General features: G+C 41.4%; 1 protein-coding gene across 3 annotated transcripts in view; it reads right to left on the bottom strand.

The window, feature by feature from the left end:
* Positions 1-21,791, bottom strand: part of cadps2 (Ca++-dependent secretion activator 2) — a 660,232-nt gene that overhangs the window by 334,506 nt on the left and 303,935 nt on the right. For all 3 annotated transcript variants that reach the window (XM_080190802.1, XM_080190798.1, XM_080190799.1), the window contains exons 5-6: positions 21,374-21,610; positions 16,958-17,079 (exon numbers count right to left, since the gene is read on the bottom strand). In XM_080190802.1, the coding sequence (XP_080046928.1) occupies positions 16,958-17,079; positions 21,374-21,610 (359 nt within the window). The remainder of the gene's footprint in view (positions 1-16,957; positions 17,080-21,373; positions 21,611-21,791) is intronic.

Raw genomic sequence — 21,791 nt, 5'->3', positions numbered from 1 at the left:
GAGGAAAAAGGTTTCAAGTTGACTGCATATTTGATAGTCTGCTATTGTGTATTTAGGGATCAAAAATTGCCCCTTTGAGCTGATGAATCTAAGAACCCTGCAGCTCAAAGCAGTAAGTTCTCCAGGCCCATGCAGAGTATGGGTCATTAGCAGCCCCTCGCTGGGAAGCAACCTTTATAATAAAAAGCCAAGTTTAATGACAGTATTTAATGGGCTGTGTGCTGACTGAAGTTTAATAAAACATTTAGTGGTACCGTGCTTGATTCGCTGTGAAACGGGAGTTCATTAACAGTAAAGGTTGACACTGTTATTTCAAAAGTCAGCTAGCTATCTGAACTGCTATTTGATTCATCTAAAAAGATTCTCCTTGAATTCTTCAGGAAGGAATTTGCACTTCTGGTACCTTGCTCCATGTTTCCACGGCAACTCTCAACTCCACTGAGACAATCTGCCAGCTTGTTTTGGAGTACCAAACTGGCTGAGACTCAATTTAAAATACGTCACATTGACACTTTCACCAATGTAAGTTGATGTTATAGCACCAGGGAAGTTTATGCACAAAGCTTCATAAGGAAGTAGGTACAATGACTCCAAAAGCTGCATTACCATCATGGAATCCTACAGTGCAGAAAGAGGCCATTTGGCCCATCAATTCTGCATCGACCATAATTTCACTCAGGCCGTACCCTCGTAACCCCATGCATTTACCCTAACTAGTCTCCCTGACACTAAGGGCCAATTTAACATTGTCGATCAACCTAACCTGCACATCTTTGGACTGTGGAAGGAAACCCGGAGGAAATCCACGCAGACACTGGGCAAACTTGCAAACTCCACACAGACAGTGACCCAATCTGGGAATCAAACTCGGGTCCCTGGTGCGATGGGGCAGCAATGCTAACAACTGTGCCACCCATCCTGGTGAAAGTTTGTGGATTTTCTATGGATATCTCTGTAATGTTTAAGAAAGGCATCCTTTGGAGCTACTGAGTTGTAATGATGTAAAGTCTTTTGGTCTTTTCTACCAAAGAACAAGCAGCTTGGTAAACTGATGAATCTAAAGATCAAGAGAAATACATTGGTTTGGAGTAGGCATAGACAGATGTAAACTCACTGGAAAGTTGCAGGACCAGGTTCTATCGCATATCCTCTGGTTGCTGAATTTTGCAGTGTGTCCTATAAAGGGTGGAACTTCCTGGGATCAATGGTTCTTTACTTACCACCCATCCTGCATCTAAAAATGTGGGGCAGCACCAAAATAAGGAAGGAAGATTGATCACAGAGATCCTACGATTACAGGATTATTGTACAAGGAGAGATTGGGTTAACAAGGCTTGTATTCACCGGAGTTTAGAAGAATGAGGGAATCTCACTGACAGTGGCAGACAGACGTCTTGAAATACAAAGTAGGCCATTTAGAACTGAGATGAGGAGAAATTTCTCTATTCAGAGGGTGGTGATCCTGTGGAGTTCTCTATCACAAAAGGGTATGGAGGTCAAATACTGAATACATTTTGGAAGGACACTAAAGGTACCAAGGAGTATAGGGAGAGAGCAGAACATGACATTCATAGAATTTCCACAGTGCAGAAGGATACCATTCGGCCCATCAAGTCTGCACTGACCCACCCAATGCTTTCTCAATGGCATTGAGAAAGAATATTGGCACAGTCCTGGAGGCCCAAAGGCCTGTACCTGTGCTGTACTTCTCTTTGTTCTTTGATCAGTCATGATCCTATTGAACAATGGAGTAAATTCAAGGGATTAAATTACTTATCCCGAATCCTAGTTTCCATGTTTCTAAATAATTGAATAGTAGTAAGATTTAGGATTTCAGTCCCCATTCCAAATTCTGTTCTCCAACTACCAACTAAATCAGTTGGCTTTTGGTGTCATAGGTGAGTCTGTGGCCTCTGACCTTTATTTGCAGTGCCTATTTCTTCCTTTGTAATGTTGTGCGATTTCACCTGCCTCTGAAATCCTCAATTATGCCTTTGTTACCTCCAAACGTGACAGTTCCAATGTACTCCTGGCTAGTCTCCCATTGTGCCCTCCATAATCGTGAGGTTATCCAAAGCCCTACAACTCATGTCCTAACTTGCACCAAATGCCATTCACCCATCACTCCTATGCTGGTTGACCTACTCTGGCTCCCAGTTAAATGATGTCTTGATTTTAAGTTTCTCATCCTTGTTTTCAAATCCCTCTGCAATGTGGTCCCTCCCCATCACTGTAATCTCCTCCATTCCCAAAATCCTCCAAAATATCTTTTAATTCCAGCCTTTTGAGCACTCCCTAATTTTAATCAGTCCACCAGTTTTGGTTGTACTGTCAGCTGCCCAGGTCTTAGGCTCTGGAATTCCCACCTTGAAGCACTCCTGCCTCTTTACGCTACCTCCTCCTTCAAGATGCTCCTTAAACCATTCCTGCCTGATAAAGCTATTGATCATCTGTAGAGAGCTTCTTATATGGCTTGGTACTATATTGGCTCAGTTCTTCTGCGGAGCTGCAATCACCATGAGGTTGCCATGCTGTGTGAACCTTTTCACATTGTTCTGCATTTCTTGCCAGTTCTTCTAACCTTGGCTTCTCCCGAAAATGGAGCTCAGCATCCTTTGATGAACTTCATCACAATTTTTTACATTCTGGCGGGAGGGCAGACAGACGTGTCTCCTTTTTATGGATCTAGCTGCTGTGTGGTACGTATGAAGGTCCAATGTGAATGTTAGACTGAGTTGGTAAACGAGTGAAATGCCTGGTGGGCTAGGTAGGTCGGGGTTTTAATCTGTCTAACATTTCCTGGGATACTATCTCGGTTAGTACTGCAGAATGCTCCAAAGTCTCTGACTTGAGCTCTGAGTTAAGGAAATTCATGGAGGATCCTGAGGAGCAGGGGAATTGTCCATGGAAACATAGGCATAGAAATATAGAAGATAGGAGCAGGAAGAGGCCATTTGGCCCTTTGAGCCTGCTTGGCCATTCGTTACAATCATGACTGATCGTCCAACTCAATAGCCTAATCCTGCTTTCTCCCCATAACCTTTGATCACATTGGCCCCAAGGAAATCCAAACTTCCTGGTCAATTCCCGTAGGGAATTCCACAGGGTTCCACTGTGCACCTTGGGTCATGCGTTAGGCTCTAGATGATCCAGAGACCAGATGATCTGGACAACTTTGCTTCATAACATTTCTGTCAGGATGTTTTATTTCATTAAATTTGTTGTTGCTGATAAACACATTTATTCTTCATGAGCTAAGAAATCATAACAGGCTAAACATTGTTAGCTAACAGAATGTCATATTCTCCTGAGTCATTAGAAACAACACAGACACCCCTTAAGTAAATATCAAAACTCGGTTGACTCACAAATGCCCTCTGAAATGGCCTAGCAAGTGACTAAGTTAAACCCATGGCAAATAGAGGATACACACGCCACCCACCACACAAATTGTATGCAAAGTTCCATTGACCTCAAGTGGGTTTTTCTGGTTTTGGGGCGAGCACAGTTGGAAAATCCCACCCATAGCGTCAGTCATGACAGTGACATCCATATTCTGAGAATCACTACTGCACACGAGGTAGTCATATCTTTGTAAAAAATGCAACTTAAAACTAGTGCACAAAAATGTTATCGTTTCACTTTGATTTGACATACAATCTTGGGGCAAAAATAACTAAGGCACGCTACAAACAACAGGACTGACAGTCATTTACATAAAAAATTAACTCCGTTTCTCCCTCTCCAGATGCGGCCTGACCTGCTGATCATTTGCAGCATTTTCTGCTTTTATTATTAATGAATCTATTATGAATTTGTCTTCTGCTTTCCTCCCTCGCCCCCCATAATGAATGTTTCTTGTCAAACCCATTTATAGCTGAGTCTGTTACAAAGCCACCTCCTGTAGCTCAGAATAGCTTAATTGGTTCCAGCAAATTTGCATATTAAATAGCAATTAAGCGACTGTAAACTGTCTAGACTCAATAGGCATACAAATCGATTGAGCCAAAATGGTTGTATAAATAATCTGTCAAAGACGGGGAGAATGTGTTCAAAAGTAAAATAACATTACCGAAGAAACGCAGTGTTGTATTTGTATCATCATGTCCTTAGATTTACTTTCAACAAGATTTGATTAATTCATCCATCAGTCTAACCACGCTGCTGGTCTAACCAAACTACTTTCAATTTTAATGCAAAGGTTACATGTGTTCATCAAAAAATGGTAAAGTGCCTTGAAACACTACAGCCTCAATAATTGGGATTCTGGAGGCTTTTCCCACTGAATACAACATTTGAAAAAAATCACCATAAGCAAACCTCTTGCAAGATGCCTTGACCATAATTAGTGCTGAATAAATAACAAGGATGAAAAATGCACTGTTACTGACCTGACAGTCCAAGTAGAACGATCAGAAGGAAAATTCGTTTTGGAAATAGAAGATTAATTGTGTTCATGTGTACAAGAGACGCATTTGGGAGATTAGGGTGGAAAGTCAAAAGCTTCACTGAGGTCAGCCTGGGGTTGGTGGTAATGTTCCTGCCTTTGTCAAAGGTTCATTGGTTCAAGATTAAACCGAGAGCATTGAGGCATCACCTAGGCTGATAATTTAATCCAGAGGACTGAGGCAACATGGTACTGTTTGAAGTGCCAACTTTCAGGTGAGATGTTAAACTGATGTCCCAAATATACTCTCAATACCACCATGAGCAAGCATGCAGGAAACATTCCCTAGGCTGGAATAATAAGCCCAATGTCCACCCAATTTGGCCAACAAATTAAGAGTTAGCCTTTATTACAAAGAGATTGGAGTAAAAGTTTGTTGCAATTATATAGGATTTTGATAAAACCACACCTGATGTACTGATCGGGGTTCTCTGCTGCTGTTTTTGGCTGGTGGGAAAGCCAGTGTGGATGCAGAATCTAACGGCAGCCCCCAAACAACTTTCATGATGATGGATTTCCCATTGACATTATTGCCACCCCCACCAATGACATAATGCGGTTCATGCCATGAAAGGTCAAGAACCCCATTATCAGACATATACACCTAATTAATATTCCTTCCCCCCCCCCCATTATCCCTCCACATTAGAAATATCCCCCAACCCCAAACATGTCGGCAGGGTTTACAACAAACCCTGACAAATGGAGGCCCAGTGAGAATTCACTGGAGGAGGTGGCACTGGTAAGTACACCCCCCAGGGGGAAAGGGTCATGTCTGGACAGTACTCTGGCACAAAGGGGGCAGTTCCTGAGCACTGGCAGGGCCAAGGAGGCAGTGCAGCCAAGGCTCACTCGGCAGACTGCTAGAGGTAGGGATGATTGAGGAAACAGTGCAATATTTCCCAGTAAGTGGAAGAATGAGAAGTGTTCTCATTGAAACATTAAAAGTTCTTCATGCTTTTGACAAATTATATGCTAGAAGGATGTTTCGTATGGCTGGGGAGTCCAGAGCCAGAGGTTATAGTCTCAGAACAAGGGGTCAGCCATTTAGGACTGAGATGAGGTATTTCTTCACTTAGACGGTTGAGTGTCTTTAGAATTCTCTAACCCAGAGAATTGTAGATGCTCAGTCATCGAGAATGTTTAAGAGATATTAATAGATGTTTTGGTATTGCAGGAATCAAAGGACATGGAGATCATGCAGGAAGGTTGAGTTGAGAGATGGGATAATCCCTATGATCTGAGTACACTTATGATACTTTATCAAATATTATCATATGGCAACAAGAGCAGACTTGAAGGGTCAGACCTATTCCTAGTTCTTATGTAAAAGAACTAGGCATCAATTCAACTCACAAGACTAATCTTATTAACAGTTGCAGAGTGTCACACCCAGGCAAGTGACATTGGCACCTATTCCTTGTCGATGAAAACAAAGACAGAAATATTGTCGTAAATGAGTATGATTGAGCAACTTTAGAAAGGGAGGCTTTTCTGCATTTGTGGCTCCATCTTCTTAAATTGAGTAATCAAGTGTAAATAATGACGCCACAGTGGCTCGATGTTTTCAACACCAACTCACAGAGACAGCGACCAGAGTTTGATTCCAGCATTGCGTTACTGTCGTGTGGAGTTTGCACATTCTCCCCATGTCTGCATGGGTTTCCTCCAGGTTCTCCAGCTTGCTTCCACAGTCCAAAGATGTGCAAGTTGGGTGGATTGGCCATGTTAAATTGTCCCTTAGGGTCTCAAGATATGTAAGTCAGGGATAAATAGGTGGGGTTATGGGGATAGGGGCTGGGTAAAGTGCTCCATCATAGAGTCAGCACCGACAATGGGCTAAAAGGCCTTATTCTGCATTGTAGGAATTCTATGAAACACTTCTAACTCACCTTTTTTTAAAAAATCAGACAAGATAAAATGTAATATCCCAGGAGGCTATAGATGCTCAATCATTTGAGATGTTTAAAGGAGACAGATATTCACTGGGAAAGCATGTTATTACAGGATACAAAGATAAGGCAGGAAATTGGGATTAAAATGATAGCTGCCATAGCCAACAAAGTGACAGTGGATGCTTAGCTTTGATACACCAATCTGAGGAAAGCTGCCACCTCGGCTGATCTATTCCAACTCGCCATGCATTTTCATTTTCAAGAGGAGTGCAATTAGTAACGTTTCTGTTCAGGACTAAGGACAAAAATCTGGCCCTAACTGTCCTTCTTAAAAATCAGCTTCATCTCAATGGCTGAGTGGCAGGAAACGAAGGATAACTGATGATGGATGTTTTTTGCGATCAGATGGCTGCTTCTAATGGGGTTCTGCAGGTCTCAGTACTGTTTCCTCTCTTTTTATTATATATGCTAATAATTTCATCTTAAATAGAGCAGGAATAATCAAGATGTTTGCAGAAGGCTGAGTGGTTGATTGTGAGGAGAATTGTTATTGACTGCAGGAAGATATCAGTGGACTGGTCAGATGGGCAGAAAAAAGGGCTAATAGAATTCAATCCGGAGAAGAGTGAGATGATGCGAAGGTCAATCAAGGCAAAGAGTTACACCACAATTAAGAGGATACTGAGAGGTGCAGAGGAAGTGAGGGACCTTGGAGTGAATGCCTATGAAGTTAGAAGAATTGGTTGACAAAATGGTTAAGAAGGCAGATGGAATCTTTTAATTTATTAGCTTAGCCATAGAACACAAGAGCAAGGAGATTATGCTGCAAGTATGTAAAATATTAATTAGGCCACAATTTGACTACTATGTGCAGCTCTGGTCACTTCATTACAGGAAAGCTGTTAATTGCATTGGAGGTTAAAGTGAATTTTTATGACAGTGTTGCCAGGACTCACAAACAGCAGCTGTGAGGAAAGATTAGATAGCCTGGAGTTGTTCTCCTTGGAACAGGGGAGGCTGATTTGATTGAGATGTACAAGATTGTGAGGGGCCTGAATATAGTGTATGGGAAGGGCCTATTCATCTTAGCAGAGAGATCAGTGACGAGGGAATCTAAGTTTAAAGTGGTTGGTATAAAGATTAGAAGACTGATGAAAAAAGACCTTTTCACCCAGAGGGTTTTAGGGGCCTGGAACTTACTGCCTGAAAGGGTAGTAAAAGCAGAAGCCCTTGTCTCAGTTATAAGATATCTGGATGTGTACTTCATGTGCCATAACCAGCAGGGCTTTAGACCTAATGCTGAAAAAGGGGTTACGTTGGGTGGCTCGTTTTCTTGGCTGGCACAGAGTGGACCAAATAACTTCCTTCTGGGTCATTCTATGATACTTGCTGAGAGGGGTAGAGCAAACAGGGAAAGGAATTGTAAATGTTGCACCGTGTTCAAAAAAAGAGGAAAGGTAGCTGCAGGTCAAGCATCTTAACATCAGTACAATTTTCACTTGGAAAAATATAATTTAATATACAACAGCCAACACTGAATGGTTAAAGATAAATTGTGATTGAGTCAATGATGCAGTAACAATAAGGACAGTGAATTGATGTTGTGTATATGAACTTTTAAAAGGTGTTCGGATAAAGTGGCACAAATAAGCAGAGTACCAAAATTGAAGACCATGGGATTAAAAGGACAATAACAGTCAGGGTATAAAATTAGTTAAGGGATGGAAAGCAGAGGATGGGAGTTTATAGTTGCTGTTCGAATTGAAATAAAGATCAAAGAAATCAGAGCAGAAATTGCCTAGTTGGCACCTGAGTCAGTTCCATCATCCTTTGCCTCAGCTACACCTTCCCAAACTACCTCCATATTCTTCATCTTCCTTCATATCCAAAAATCTGTTCATCCTCAATTTGAATATACTCAAATGATTGAGAATCCACAGCATACAGCAGTAGAGAATTCCAAAGGTTCTCAACTTCTGAGTGAAGCAATTTCTGCTAATTGCAGTCCTAAATAGCTGACCTCTGCTTTCCAGATTATGATCACTAGTTCTTGACTCCCCACACACAGGGGAAACATTCTTCCAGCATCTACCCTGTTCAAATCTCTATTTTAGGTTTCAACTAGATCACCTGTCTATCTTCTAAACTCTAGTGTAGTAGGCTGAGTTTACCACATAATCTCTCCTCATTTAATGATTCTATCATCCCAGGAATTAGTCCACTGAGCTTCCACTGGGCTTCTGCAAAACAAGTATATACTCCTTAAGGTAAGCAGATCAAAGCTGTACACTGTGCTCTAGATATGGTCTTATCAAGGTTCTACACAAGTGCAAAAAGACTTATTTACTCTTGTACTCCATTTCCTTTGTATTACAAGTTTACGTATCAGCTTTCCTAATTATTTGTTGTATCTGCATGTTGACTTTCTGTGACTCATTTACAATGATCTGAATTATTTCCTATGCACCCTTCATTTAAAAGTAGTTTGTCTTTCCAATTTTCCTACTCAAGTAGATAACTTCAGATTTCTCCACATTATATTCCAATTGACACGACCTTACCCACTCCTTTAACTTGTCAATATCCTTTTGCAGTCTCTATGCATCCTTCTCACAGCTTACTTTTCCACGTAACATTGTATTGTCAATGAAACTGGATACATTACATTTGATCCCTTATCTGAATCGTTAATATAAATTCTAAGTAGCTGAGGCCCAAGTGCTGACCTTTGCAGCATGCCACTAATTACAACCTGTCAATTCAAAAGAGGCCCATTTATTCTGACTCCCTGCCATTTGTTCATTCTCAATCCTAAATCCATGCTAAGATATTATCCCCAATCCAATGCCCACGAGGCATAATTTTACATATAAACTTTTCTACATATTAATTTCCTGGACTTGAGAATATAGAGGAAAATTTATGTAAAGTTTGTTCTCCAGCAGTAAGGATACTTTCATTGCAAGCAATAAAAAAACTAACTTCACAAAATAAATCAAAGAATAATGTTTAGCAAAGACACTTCATTGGGACCATGCTCTGGGCCACATAAGCTGCCCACCACATCATTTTGCATTGGTTACATTGTCTACCTCATCATCTAACCCTCACAGAATGTCACCATTGGTTATATGATAACAAGTTTGTGAATGACACAAATCTCAGAAATATAGTAAACTGTGAGGAGAATAGTAATAACCTTCAAAAGGTCAGAGACAGACTGGTGAAACTGGAAGACACATGGCAGATGAAACTTAACACAGGGAGGTGTGAAGTGATTCATTTTGGTGGCAAGGACAAGAAGAGACTGTACAACCAAATGGTATAATTTTAAATGAAGATTGGAACACTGCTGTTCAGTCTGTAAACCTGGCCCTGAGCTTCTGGGTGCCTGCCATTTTAATTCTTTGCCCCATCGCCACTCTGACACCTCTGGCTTTGGCTTCTTACGTTGTTCTAATGAAGCTCAAGGAAGAGCACTGTTTTCTAATTAGGTACTTTATAGTCTTCTGAACTCACCACTGAGTTCAACAATTTCAGATCCTAACCACTGTTTTGATTTTTCCACACATCAATTAGTAATGATTCTGCAAGACCCATTTACCCATCCTCCTCAAGATCGATCTTTTGTTTCTTTACAATACCTATCCCATTAATATTCCCTTTTGCCTCACAGCATCATCCCTTTTGTGATTTATGGTTTCAATCCCTGTACTAGCTGTCAAAGTTGATGGAAGACTGTCTCCTCATCTTGTTCTAGGCCTGAATGCGGAGTGGTGCTCCTCAATCTACATAATCAATTGTCACTTTCTAACAGAGAGATGACTATGGTCCCTTGTGCACCATGGTTAATTACCTTATAAGATACCCAAAACCAGACTGGCTTGAATAAATTGTTAAAACAACCTGCCTGCTCTCAAAAATCTCTGTTACAACCCTGATATTTGGGTGCAAATGGGCAGTAAGATGCAAAAATAAGGTAGAAATGTGCAGAGTTTAGCATCTCACTAAATTTTTTGGCAGGCAGTTAAAAGTTCTGTTTTCCAACAGGTGGGAAGTTCATTTTGGCATTAATTTGGGTTCATTGTATTTCCTCACCAGCCCTTCCATTTCTTGGAGATGTAAACCCATTCTAAATTTATTGTCATGTTGCTAGGCAGCAGTAAACAATCATGATGTTATGGCAAATCTTTACAATATCGAGGCAAGTGTATTTTTGGAATTTCTTAATTGGTTCATTTTAAGTTTAGATGTTTTCCCTCTTGTCACACAGTGCCTTGGGCCTTCCAGGCCAACTGACATAACCTATTTGTTTTTAATCACTGGCATCATTATTAAAACCAAGGGGCTTGCCAATGATAGGTATTTTCTGTCTGAAAGAGAGAAAAGACCAATAACTGAATGCTAGCCAAATCAGGCAACATGAAGGATATACTGTTCCATACCTCCACATTTATGCATCAGTGCCAGAGGAGAAATAGCCTCATTAGGAAAGACATAATCAAAGGATGTTGCATTTGCAGACCCCAATTTGATTATTGAGGTATCTGGATGTCCAACTGAGCAGAATGTGAAATGTCCCTTCAGATACACTCTGACAACTGTGAACATTAATTCGACTAAAATGATGAAAACAAATTACAGTGGATGCTGGACTCTTAAAAACAAAATGCTGGAAAATCTCAGCAGGACTGACAGCATCTGTGGGGAGAGAACAAAGCCAATGTTTCAAGTCCAGATCTAGCCTCAAAATGTTAGCTCTATTCTCACTAAATGCTGATAAGTTCCCTGGATCTGATAACCTACATTCAGGGTCTTAAACAAAATGGCTAAAGAGATAGTGGATGCATTTCTAAAATTCTCCAGATTCTGGCAAGGTTCCTGCAGACTGGAAAACCACAATTGTTCAAGAAAGGAAGGAGACAGAAAGCAGGAAATTACATAACAGATAGCCTAACATTTATCATTGGGGAAAATGCTAGAATCTATTAGTAAACAGGCAATAGCAGGACTTCTGGTCAATCATAATAAAGACAGAATAAAACGTGATTTTGTTAAAGAGATATAATGTTTGACCATAAGACACAGGAGCAGAATTAGGCTACTCCATCCATCGAGTCCACTCCGCCATTCAATCATGGCTGATTTTTTTTCTCATCCCCATTCTCCTGCCTTTTCCCCATAACTCCTAATCCCCTTATCAATCAAAAGTCTATCTCTGTCTGAAAGACACTCAATGATCTGGCCTCCACAGCCTTCTGCGGCAAAGAGCAGATTCACCGCTCCCTGGCAGAAGAAATTCCTCCTCATCTCCATTTCAAAGGATTGTCCCTTTAGCCTGAAGTTGTGCCCGCTGGTTCTAATTTTTCCTACTTGTGGAATCATCCTCTCTATGTCCACTCAATCCAGGCCTTGCAGTATCCTGTAACTTTCAAGAAGATACTCCAAGATCCTTCTAAACTCTAACGAGTACAGACCCAGAGTTCTCAACCGTTCCTCATACGACAAGCTCTTCATTTCAGGGATCATTCTTGTGAACCTCCTCTGGACCCTTTCCAAGGCCAGCACATCCTTCCTTAGATATGGGGCCCAAAACTGCCCACAATATTTCAAATGGGATCTGACTAGAGCCTTATACAGTCTTAGAAATAATTCCTGCTCTTGTATTCTCGCCCTCGCGACATGAACGCTAACATTGCATTTGCCTCCCTAACTGCTGACTGAACTTGCACATCAACCTTAAGAGAAGTTGAACAATGACTCCCAAGTCCCTTTGTGCTTCTGATTTCCCAAGCATTTTCCCATTTAGAAAATAGTCTATGCCTCCATCCCTTCTTCCAAAGTGCATGACCTCACATTTTTCAACATTGTATTCCATCTATCACTTCTTTACCCACTCTCCTAACCTGTCCAGGTCCTTCTGCAGCCCCCTGCTTCCTCAATACTACCTGTCCCTCTACAAGTTTATTACAGTTCTTTAAGAGTTCATGGTGTTGAGAATGGTATATTAGGTGGACGTAGGATTAGTTAGTTAACAGCAAGTAAAGAGTAGGGATAAATGGGTCATTTTCAGGTTGGCAAATTGTACCCAGTGGAGAGCAATTGAAATCTGTGTTGGGGGCTCAACAATTTACAACCAAATTGATGGCTTGGACGAAGAAAAAAGTGCTCGCTAAATTTGTTCATCACACAAAAACAAATAGAAAAGAATGTTGTGAAGGGTACATGGTGTCCACAAAGGGATATAGATAGGCTAAGTAAGTGGGCAAGAATGTGACAGATTCAGTGTAATGTAGGAAAATGTTAGCTTGTCCACTTAGCTAGGTAGGACAGAAAAGCAGAATATTATTAAATAGAGGAAACAGTAGAATGCTGAAATACAGAGTGATCTGGGTCCCTTTTACATGAAACACAAAAAAATTAGCATGCAGGTGCAGCAAGCAATTAGCAAGACGGACGGAAGATTGGTCTTTATTACAAGAGGAACAGATTATAAAACTAGGGAAGACTTGCCATAATTCGTGCGCTGATTGGCTGGCAGCTGTCGAGGAGGGCAGCATCTTTAAATAGAGATAACCATTGGCCTTGGTTGCTTATGACTGGATGACGTTTAGGGATCTGCTATAACCATCCAGGCTGTCTCCCACTTTTGAGCTTGCCGACAGCATTAAATTCAGCACCAATATTTCTTGATAGTGTATTGATCTATTTCTCCATTTTTTTAAACTATCCAGAGATTAGGAGTTTGTCTTACAAAGGGAGATTGGGCAGTTTAGGCCTATACTCCCTGAAATTTAGAAAAATGTAGGGAGTTCTGATTGAGGTGTACAAGATGATAAGGAGGGTTGACAAAGTAGACGTGGAGAGGATTTTCCTCTTGTAGGGCAATCTAGAACAAGAGGTCATAGTTTTAGGATAAGGAGTGGCAGATTTAAAACAGAGGTGAGGAGAAATTATTTCTCTCAAAAGGTTGAGAGTCTGTGGAGTTCATTATCCCAGAGTATAGTGGCTGTCAGGACTTTGAGTAAATTTAAGAGGAAGAGGTGGACAGATTTTTAATTAGTAATACTTTGAAGGGCTGTGGTGAATGGGCAGGAAAGTGAGTTGAGGCTGAGATGCCCCTTCCTGCTCTTAGTTCTTATGATTATTTTCTATTATCTAAAATTTTCCCAATCTTCTAGGTTACAATTAATCTTCACAATATTGCATACCTTTTATTTCAATTTGATGCCGTCTTTAACTTTAGTTAGCCTCAGAAAGCTTATACTGTTTTTAGTCTTTCTTTCTTAATAGAATGAATGTATCTACCTCAGGTTATCTACCATCTTAACTTTTAAGCTTTTTCCCCAGCCAAACTACATAGGGGATATTCTGAGCTCCCTACCTCATCACATGGTGGATGAGGTGAGCCATTGGCTGCTGTCGGGATCTTACAGTCATGCCAAAGTCAAGGGCCTTTGCATGGCTCGCCCCACCAGGGCAATCTCATGCACAGGATTGAATTTGGCGGGACCAGAAGTTACCGCCAGTGAAGTGCTGGAAAATCCCACCTTAGACTTTATACTGATCAAATTTGCATCGACTTTATGACTCTCTCATGTTGCAGCTGCTGACCTCACCACACTATTCAGGTAACCACTTTCAGCTGATTGACAGTTAACCACCACTTGTTGCTATTAACAAGGTAATGTAACTAACTTGCAGTTTCCTTTACAGTTAAGTTCTAAGTCAAATTCTAAATGAGAAACTAAATGTCAGCTTGAGAAGCACTTCACATAGAAATTGTACTTTTTTCAATTCCTGACTTTAGCATTTAGCAATGAAGAAATATGATGACTCCCAAAAGGAAATGAACTGGGCATTGATCTAACTTCTATTGCAGTGGCTTTGATGGTGACACTACTGTCTCTGAGTCAGAGGTCATAAGTTCAAGACCCACTCGAGAAGGTTGGGTATAAAATCTAGGCCGATGTCCAACATTGAGGGAGTGCTGCACTGTCTTTCAAATGAGTGGCCCAATGCCCTCTCAGGTGAATATGAAAGTCATTACAGCAGTACTTTAGGCGATCTCCCTGATGTCCTGCCAATAATTGTTCCTCACACAACTTCATTAAAACAAGTAATTTGGCCATTAATTACTAGTTATGGTAGCTGTGCGTAGATTAGCTGGCATATTTCTTGAAGTAGTAATAACACTTTTTATTTAAATGTAAGGCAGTTTGGGAGGTCCTGAGATCACAACAGGTGTTATACAAATGTAACTTTTCTTGATGGATCTTGCAATGTGCAAAATTAATACAGTGCTTGCCTACACAAATGTCATTATAACCGATAAAATTAACTAATTGCAAAGCCCTTAAAGATGTCTCTGAGAGTCATGATAAGTATATTCGGGTGTTTAGGACTGAAGGGGTTAATGTGGAACAGGGGAAAAGTACCACACACGTTGAAATGTAGAGAGTCACATGGAAGCAGCAGAGTGTAGTAGTGAAGTTGGCCTGAAGATAGCATCTAGTCAGGACTGTATCCTGTATATATGTATATAATTATGTGTTATTTATGAACAGTTATTGTTCAAATGTAGGCTTCTACATGAGACAAGTACAACCTAATAGCAATAGATGTTGTCATGACCTCTCAGGGATGAAGGGGGAAATCTAGTTGTGAAAGATGGAAGTAGGCAGGGGGACAATTATTTGAGCTAATCAGAGCATTGAGATATAAATCAGTGTTCCTAACTGTGGATCTGTTCTTGATATCGTCTTACTTCAAGTATCACTGATCCCTTCTGTAAACCCCCAGCCATGTCCTGAAGAATCAGAATTTTACTTCCCAGTATTTAAACAGATGATAGCATGTTCTGGGATTTAACAATGGCCTATGTTATCCAAGTGGATACATCTTAGGCTCTTGTTCTGATATGCACTTCTCCAATCTTTAAAAAGGTGGACTGATCCACACTTAGGGACAAGAGCAAATACAGTTGATGAAGCAGCTTTAGTTTGCCTTGAGTAGGAAATGCAACAGCAACAGCTGGAGATTATTTCCTTCAGTTCTTTCCAAGCTACAACTAAGCCAAACAGTATATTCTTTTTCTCTGGCCACACCATGGAGTTCAAAGACTCATATCACAACACTTCCCAGCATTTCAAACTATGGGCCTTCTCACCACCTTCAGTCTTTCCTTTCTCATACAATCCAATTTTTAAAAAATCCATTTTTGTTGTAGCATCACACAGTCATGGTCTGATTTGCCTCAACATTTTTCATTGCCTTTGTAACCTTGACAGTGCCTTGCATGTTGCAGCTTGGCATTTCACCCATTCTTCACAATGAAAAATGTTTCCAGTAGCCTTGCAGAACACATTCAGCAGAAAGACTAAAATACCTAAAATGGAGAATGTTTATTTTGACAGCTGACTACCAAGGAAAATAACAATTAAATAAATACTTACTAGTGTCTAACTAGATCATCCCATCTTTTCCCCATTTCTGGATGTGTTCTATGTATTTAGATAGGGAGGGAGCCACATTTATATTGCATAACTATAGTTTTTCAGAATGATGCAAACATTAGACATAACATAAATTCACATTCATCATTGAACTTCAAAATGATTCAGCTGATATCCTTGCTCTGACTTCCCTTCTATTCAACACAGAGAATAACTCAGCAAAACCCTTTTGTCCAACTGACATACATTACCAACTAATCCACAGATTACAAAGCCTTGGGAGTTCCTTTCTCCTGGGAATGTAAGTCTCAAAAAGAGATCACGATGATGTATTATGAAAATTATTTTCCTTACAGTAAGCTTAGAAATATCAGGCACACAGGTGAATGGAAGGTGTGTTTTCTCTTGCCAAATTTCTGCCCTCCCAGTGCCTTAGCAAGCTATGAGTAGCTATGTCTTGTGAACAAGATCACAGACACAACCTGTGCTGAGATTTCTGGTCTTGACCAGGGCTGCTTCAGTTGAGCTGAGGATGCCTAGTTGGGGGGAATAAAATTGATTGTTTCCTTTTCCCCCGGCTAGAAGGATATACATGTGGGCAGCAACCGAGGATAGGATTGGCCTCAGTTTTGATGCCACACATTGTTGCATTACCTTGTTTGCCCTGTCTGCTTAAGTTCGCATGTGAAGTACACTCACAGGAGTTGAGGGACCAGGAGGCAAGTTACTTGAAGGCAAATCTGGGATCATACCACAGCAATATGCAAATTGCTTAACAGAAGAGGGAAAAGAGAAACTTGAGGAAAATGCAGGGAGTATAATAATATAAATGTGATGATACACAGTGCAATAGCTAAGGACTTGTGTCAAGCACAACATGGCTAATGTGTATCTCCTCTGCATGAATGCCGTAACATGTAAGCAAAGTGGGTGCCATTTGAGAGAACGATGATTTAAGACTGATGACGTGAAAAAGATTCTTCTCAGTTCCAAAATACTAGATCTGACCTCGCTGAAAGTCTTGTCCAACTCAGATGGCATTCAAACCATCAAATGTGAACGAAATCTCAGGTAGTACAACCAGAAAACAAGATTGATGTTGATGTCTCAAACTCACAACAGAGAAAATAAGTGTGCAAAATCAACACAGAATTACTTACTGTGGCCTGGAGGCTTCGGCTTGGTCAGTTTGAAGCTTTTCTCCACCTTCCACTTCCATTGTGCAATACACAATACGATTGGGTGCCACTGATTTCAGCCCTTGAACTTCCATTATAACAATCTAAAAACACAATAAAGATCTGTGAAGTTTGAAAAAAAAATCACTTCTTGCTACTTACAATAGCACAAGGTAAAGCACTTCAACACTTGCATGCTATTAGGAGTTACATCATGGGTGGTGCTCTGGACTTGACTTTTAGGGATGCTTAATCAGAGGTCATAGGCACAAAAAGCACTGGCCTCCTCCTGCTGATCCTTCAGTGAGGACAGTAACATACAGATGCATTAAAAATGGCACAGCAGGACTGGGCCTCAGGTGTCTAGCTGAGTGGAGCCATCTGAGTCCAATCAGATATATAAAAATGCCCTAGAAGGATTTCTACTGAGCCTTGCATTCTATATCACAAATGCTAAACCAGTTTTTTTTCCCTTGGCATTGACATTTTTACAGGCCCAGCAGCTTCAGAACCATCACCATCTGAACTTATCATGAATAATTAATTGCCATTCAAAAAAAATTCATACCACTCTGAAATGTGACACAGCATAAACTGTATTAGTTGGGCATCTATTTCAAATACTGAACATTAAATGTAAGAATGCCAGAAAGTGATTTAACGAGGTTAGGGCAGCACGGTGGCACAATGGTTATTATTTCTGCCTCATAGCGCCAGTGATCCAGGTTCGTATTGGCCATGGGTAACTGCCTGGAGTTTGCACGTAGTCCCCCGTGTCTGTGTGGGTTTCCTCTGGATGCTCCAATTTCCTCCCACAGTCCAAAGATGTGCAGCGTAGGTCGATAAAATTAACTAATTGCAAAGCCCTTAAAGATGTCTCTGAGAGTCATGATAAGTATATTCGGGTGTTTAGGACTGAGGGGGTTAATGTGGAACAGGGGAAAAGTACCACACACGTTGAAATGTAGAGAGTCACATGGAAGCAGCAGAGTGTAGTAGTGAAGTTGGCCTGAAGATAGCATCTAGTCAGGACTGTATCCTGTATATATGTATATAATTATGTGTTATTTATGAACAGTTATTGTTCAAATGTAGGCTTCTACATGAGACAAGTACAACCTAATAGCAATAGATGTTGTCATGACCTCTCAGGGATGAAGGAGGAAATCTAGTTGTGAAAGATGGAAGTAGGCAGGGGGACAATTATTTGAGCTAATCAGAGCATTGAGATATAAATCAGTGTTCCTAACTGTGGATCTGTTCTTGATATCGATTGGCCATGCTGAAATTGCTCCTTAGAATCAGGGCGATTAGTCAGGCAAATACCTGGAGATAGAGCTTGGGTGGAATTGCTGTTGGTGCAGGCTTGATGGGCCGAATGACCTCCTTCTGTACTGTAGGGATTGTATGATCCGAAGTGGCCTCACACCACTGGCCAAGGATAGCTCCTGATCCTGCCATCAAAAGTGCTTTGCAAAGGTTTACTCGCAGGCTCGTACATTTGCTTTAGTTTTGACTGATTACACTGTGAAAGGCCAAATCAGGGCAGTGGCACCACATTTACAATGGGTGATTGTTTTCATCTACAGCTTAATAATCCTGATCTTAGTGTCACAAGTCTTGGCAAATTAGTTAATTAGTTACCAGAATTCAGCTCCACTCTAGAATCTATGGTACTGTCTGTCCCACTCGCTGTTTATTCCACTTAATTTCTACCCACAACTTTTTACTTTGCCCAGTTACTCTTTCTAATGTATCCAGAAAAGCAAGCTAAGCAGAACAATCTAGTGTTTCAGAATATCACTGCCATCTGTGAGAGTGGATCCATATGGGTTTAAAATAAGACTAGCTCCTCACACACATCAATCCTGGGCATTTCTGGCTTCATACTGAGCCACAGATGGTGCAGTCGGGGAGTGTTTTTTTTAAAGTTTTTTTGCCTTAGTAACAAGTAAGCTTGCATTAACACGGCAATGAAGTTACTGTGAAAATCTGGTCACCACAATCTAGCAGCTGTTCAGGGACACAGAGAGGATTTAGCATGGTCAATATACCTAAGCAGCACATCTTCCAGACTGTGGGAGGAAACCAAATGTCCCAACTGTATGTATTGTTGGGCCAATTTCTCTCCAACCCCATCTTTCTACAAACTATTCTTTACTGCTGCCGATTCCAGGAAAGAACAAAGAAAAATTCCTGAGATAAAACATGCTCATGTTGCTATCACACAACCTGAAGACAAAGAAACAGCTATGTAAAGGACAAAGTGTGATTTGTGTCTGTCGCAGGAGAGTGCATTTTGCTGCCTCATTGACAGCAAACATTTTGGATGGGAGTTTCCTGCTCTGTCAATGGCAGGCGTCACCGCACAGAACGGCAAAGTTTGGCAGCCATCCAATATCAGTTTCCTGTCAGTGTAAAAAGGGTTCACAAGTCAGGTAGCACCCCCCTGCCATGTCAGAAACAACATTTGTTTGCATTTAAGTATCACGTATAAGGAACCCAGCTCAGCAGAATCACACCCTCATTCCAGATGCACATCAACAACTAACTACTCATGATCGGATGCAAGTGATGTGCACCTAGCAAATGGCACTTCATTCATGACTTCGAAGTAAGTTTGCGTATCCTGCATGACACTGCACTTGCTACTATTCTGACTCTGTGCCAGGTGTGCAGTCAAGGCCAGTCACAGCTCAAAGGGGGTTCACAGCCAAGGTTCGCCATTCCAGACCAGCAAGAAGGAGGAGGCTGTGTGAAACAACACAAGGACAGAAGAAGGGACTGGAAGCCAATGGCTTGACTGGAGCAGGAAAGACTGGGGAAGGGCACACATAGTCACATGACTGAGGGCATGTGATGGGGAGGGGCGCTCACAGGCATGCGACTGGGAGCATACTACGGGGGAAAGGTGCACATGGACACAAGACACGGGGGGGGGGGGGGGGGGGGGGGGGGAGAGAGAGGTGGAGGTGGGATTGGGGGGGCTATAGTTAGAAGGGGTGAGAAAGCAAAGGCCATCCTGGGCAAGACATAAGAAGTAATCGTCTCCAAAAGGATAGACAGTCCAGTGAGTCTGTACCACAATTTAGAGGGCTGTGCTTAGAATGACAGTCCTTGTCCCAGTCCAGGGAGAATCGGACCTGTCAATCCTGTGTCAATTAAGCCTAACATAATGTGTACAGAAGGTGGGCAACTCCTCACACACATCAATCCTGAGCATTTCTGGTTTCATACTGAGCCGCAGATGGCGCAGTCGGGGGGCGGGGGGGGGGGGTGTTTTTAAAATTTTTTTGTCTTAATAACAAGTAAGCTTGCATTAACATGGCAACAAAGTTCCTGTGAAAATCCCCTGGTCACCACAATCTGGCAGCTGTTCAGGGACACTGAGAGGATTTAGCATGGTCAATGCACCTAACCAGCACATCTTTCAGACTGTGGGAGGAAACCGAATGTCCCAGATGAAACCCACGCAGACACAGGGAGGACATGCAGTCTCCGCACAGACAGTGACCCAAGCTGGGAATCAAACCCAGGTCCGGGCGCTGTGAAGCAGCAATGCTAACCACTGCGGCACGGTGTCACCCACAAGTGGGGGCGATAATGTGCCAACCTCACTAATGATATTGAAATGCATTCAAATTCATGCTAATAATCCTCACGCCCATTTTTGGGTGCAAAGCGGTTTCAAGCCTGTGAAAATGGGCTGGGAAGATAGCAAAACATTTGGTGTTGGATGTGAAACTGATTTTTAGCTTTGTATGCTATCTTCCCACCTTGCCATGCTAATCAACAGGTGTGACAAGGTGGTAAGATCGCGGCCCTTCTCTCACTTCACTGAACATTCACTTGCACTGATCTTAACAGGGCAGCAGTGAGGGTGCATTAGCTGACCCCAGTATCCTTGCCAGCAACCTCTGCTAGAAGACAAGTGTGTGATTGTTGGATATTGAAGAATCGCACGTTTGAATACTTTGTAATTGATGGCTTCCCCCATTTCATTTCAGACATCTCAACTCAATTCTAACTCTGAAAAATCACCTACTTCTGGGCTAAAAACAGCACTTCCATTTTTCACATACTCAATTCTGTGGCTTTTGGCAAATTGACTATCAAATTCATACCAAAAATGTCAGATTCATCATTCTATTCAAAGAGAAATGAATCGCGGTTGATAAGTTGATTCATTGGCAGCCATGTAAAACCAAATCCCCCGTCTCTGAGTTCCATTCAAACACAGCTGTCGGTGCCTTATGCAGCAGGATCCCAGAAGAGAATAAATTCGTTCTCAATTTTCTATAAATGTCAACATGTTAACAAATCATTTAACAACTTGACAGCAGCAAATTAAACATTTCAATCACTGGTGAGTTCCCACGGGGCATGTAATTAACTGACCTCCAGCGTGAATGACAACACAACGTCAGATTTTGAGAGCTGAATCTCATTTTCATCTCCAATGTCCAAAAAGGAGGAATTCTGGGACCGCTTTAGCTTCTGAAGTTTAAACTCTGGGCCTCCTTTTGCCACTGGCAGGCTTTCCAGGTTAGCCATGAGCAGGTTGACAGAAGATTTCAGCTCTTCGATGTACATATTCTCCATATCCTTCTGGACAAACTTGAGAAATTTTCGCTCCTTTAAAAAAAAACATTGAGAGCAGAATAAAGAACAAATCGAGATGTAATGCACATCATGGTGCCACTGACAGAGCAACATACAGCTCGCATTCTGAATGTGGTACTGCCAAAGCGCAGCTAATGGTGTTGGGGTAACAATATAAACAAAGGAGGAATTAGAGAGATTTTTACTTGGTAAG

The sequence above is a fragment of the Carcharhinus amblyrhynchos genome, chromosome 6, assembly GCF_965287045.1.
Source record: "Carcharhinus amblyrhynchos chromosome 6, sCarAmb.v2.hapA, whole genome shotgun sequence".
Classification (NCBI taxonomy): Eukaryota; Metazoa; Chordata; class Chondrichthyes; order Carcharhiniformes; family Carcharhinidae; genus Carcharhinus; species Carcharhinus amblyrhynchos.
This window is presented reverse-complemented; position numbering and strand designations above follow the sequence as displayed.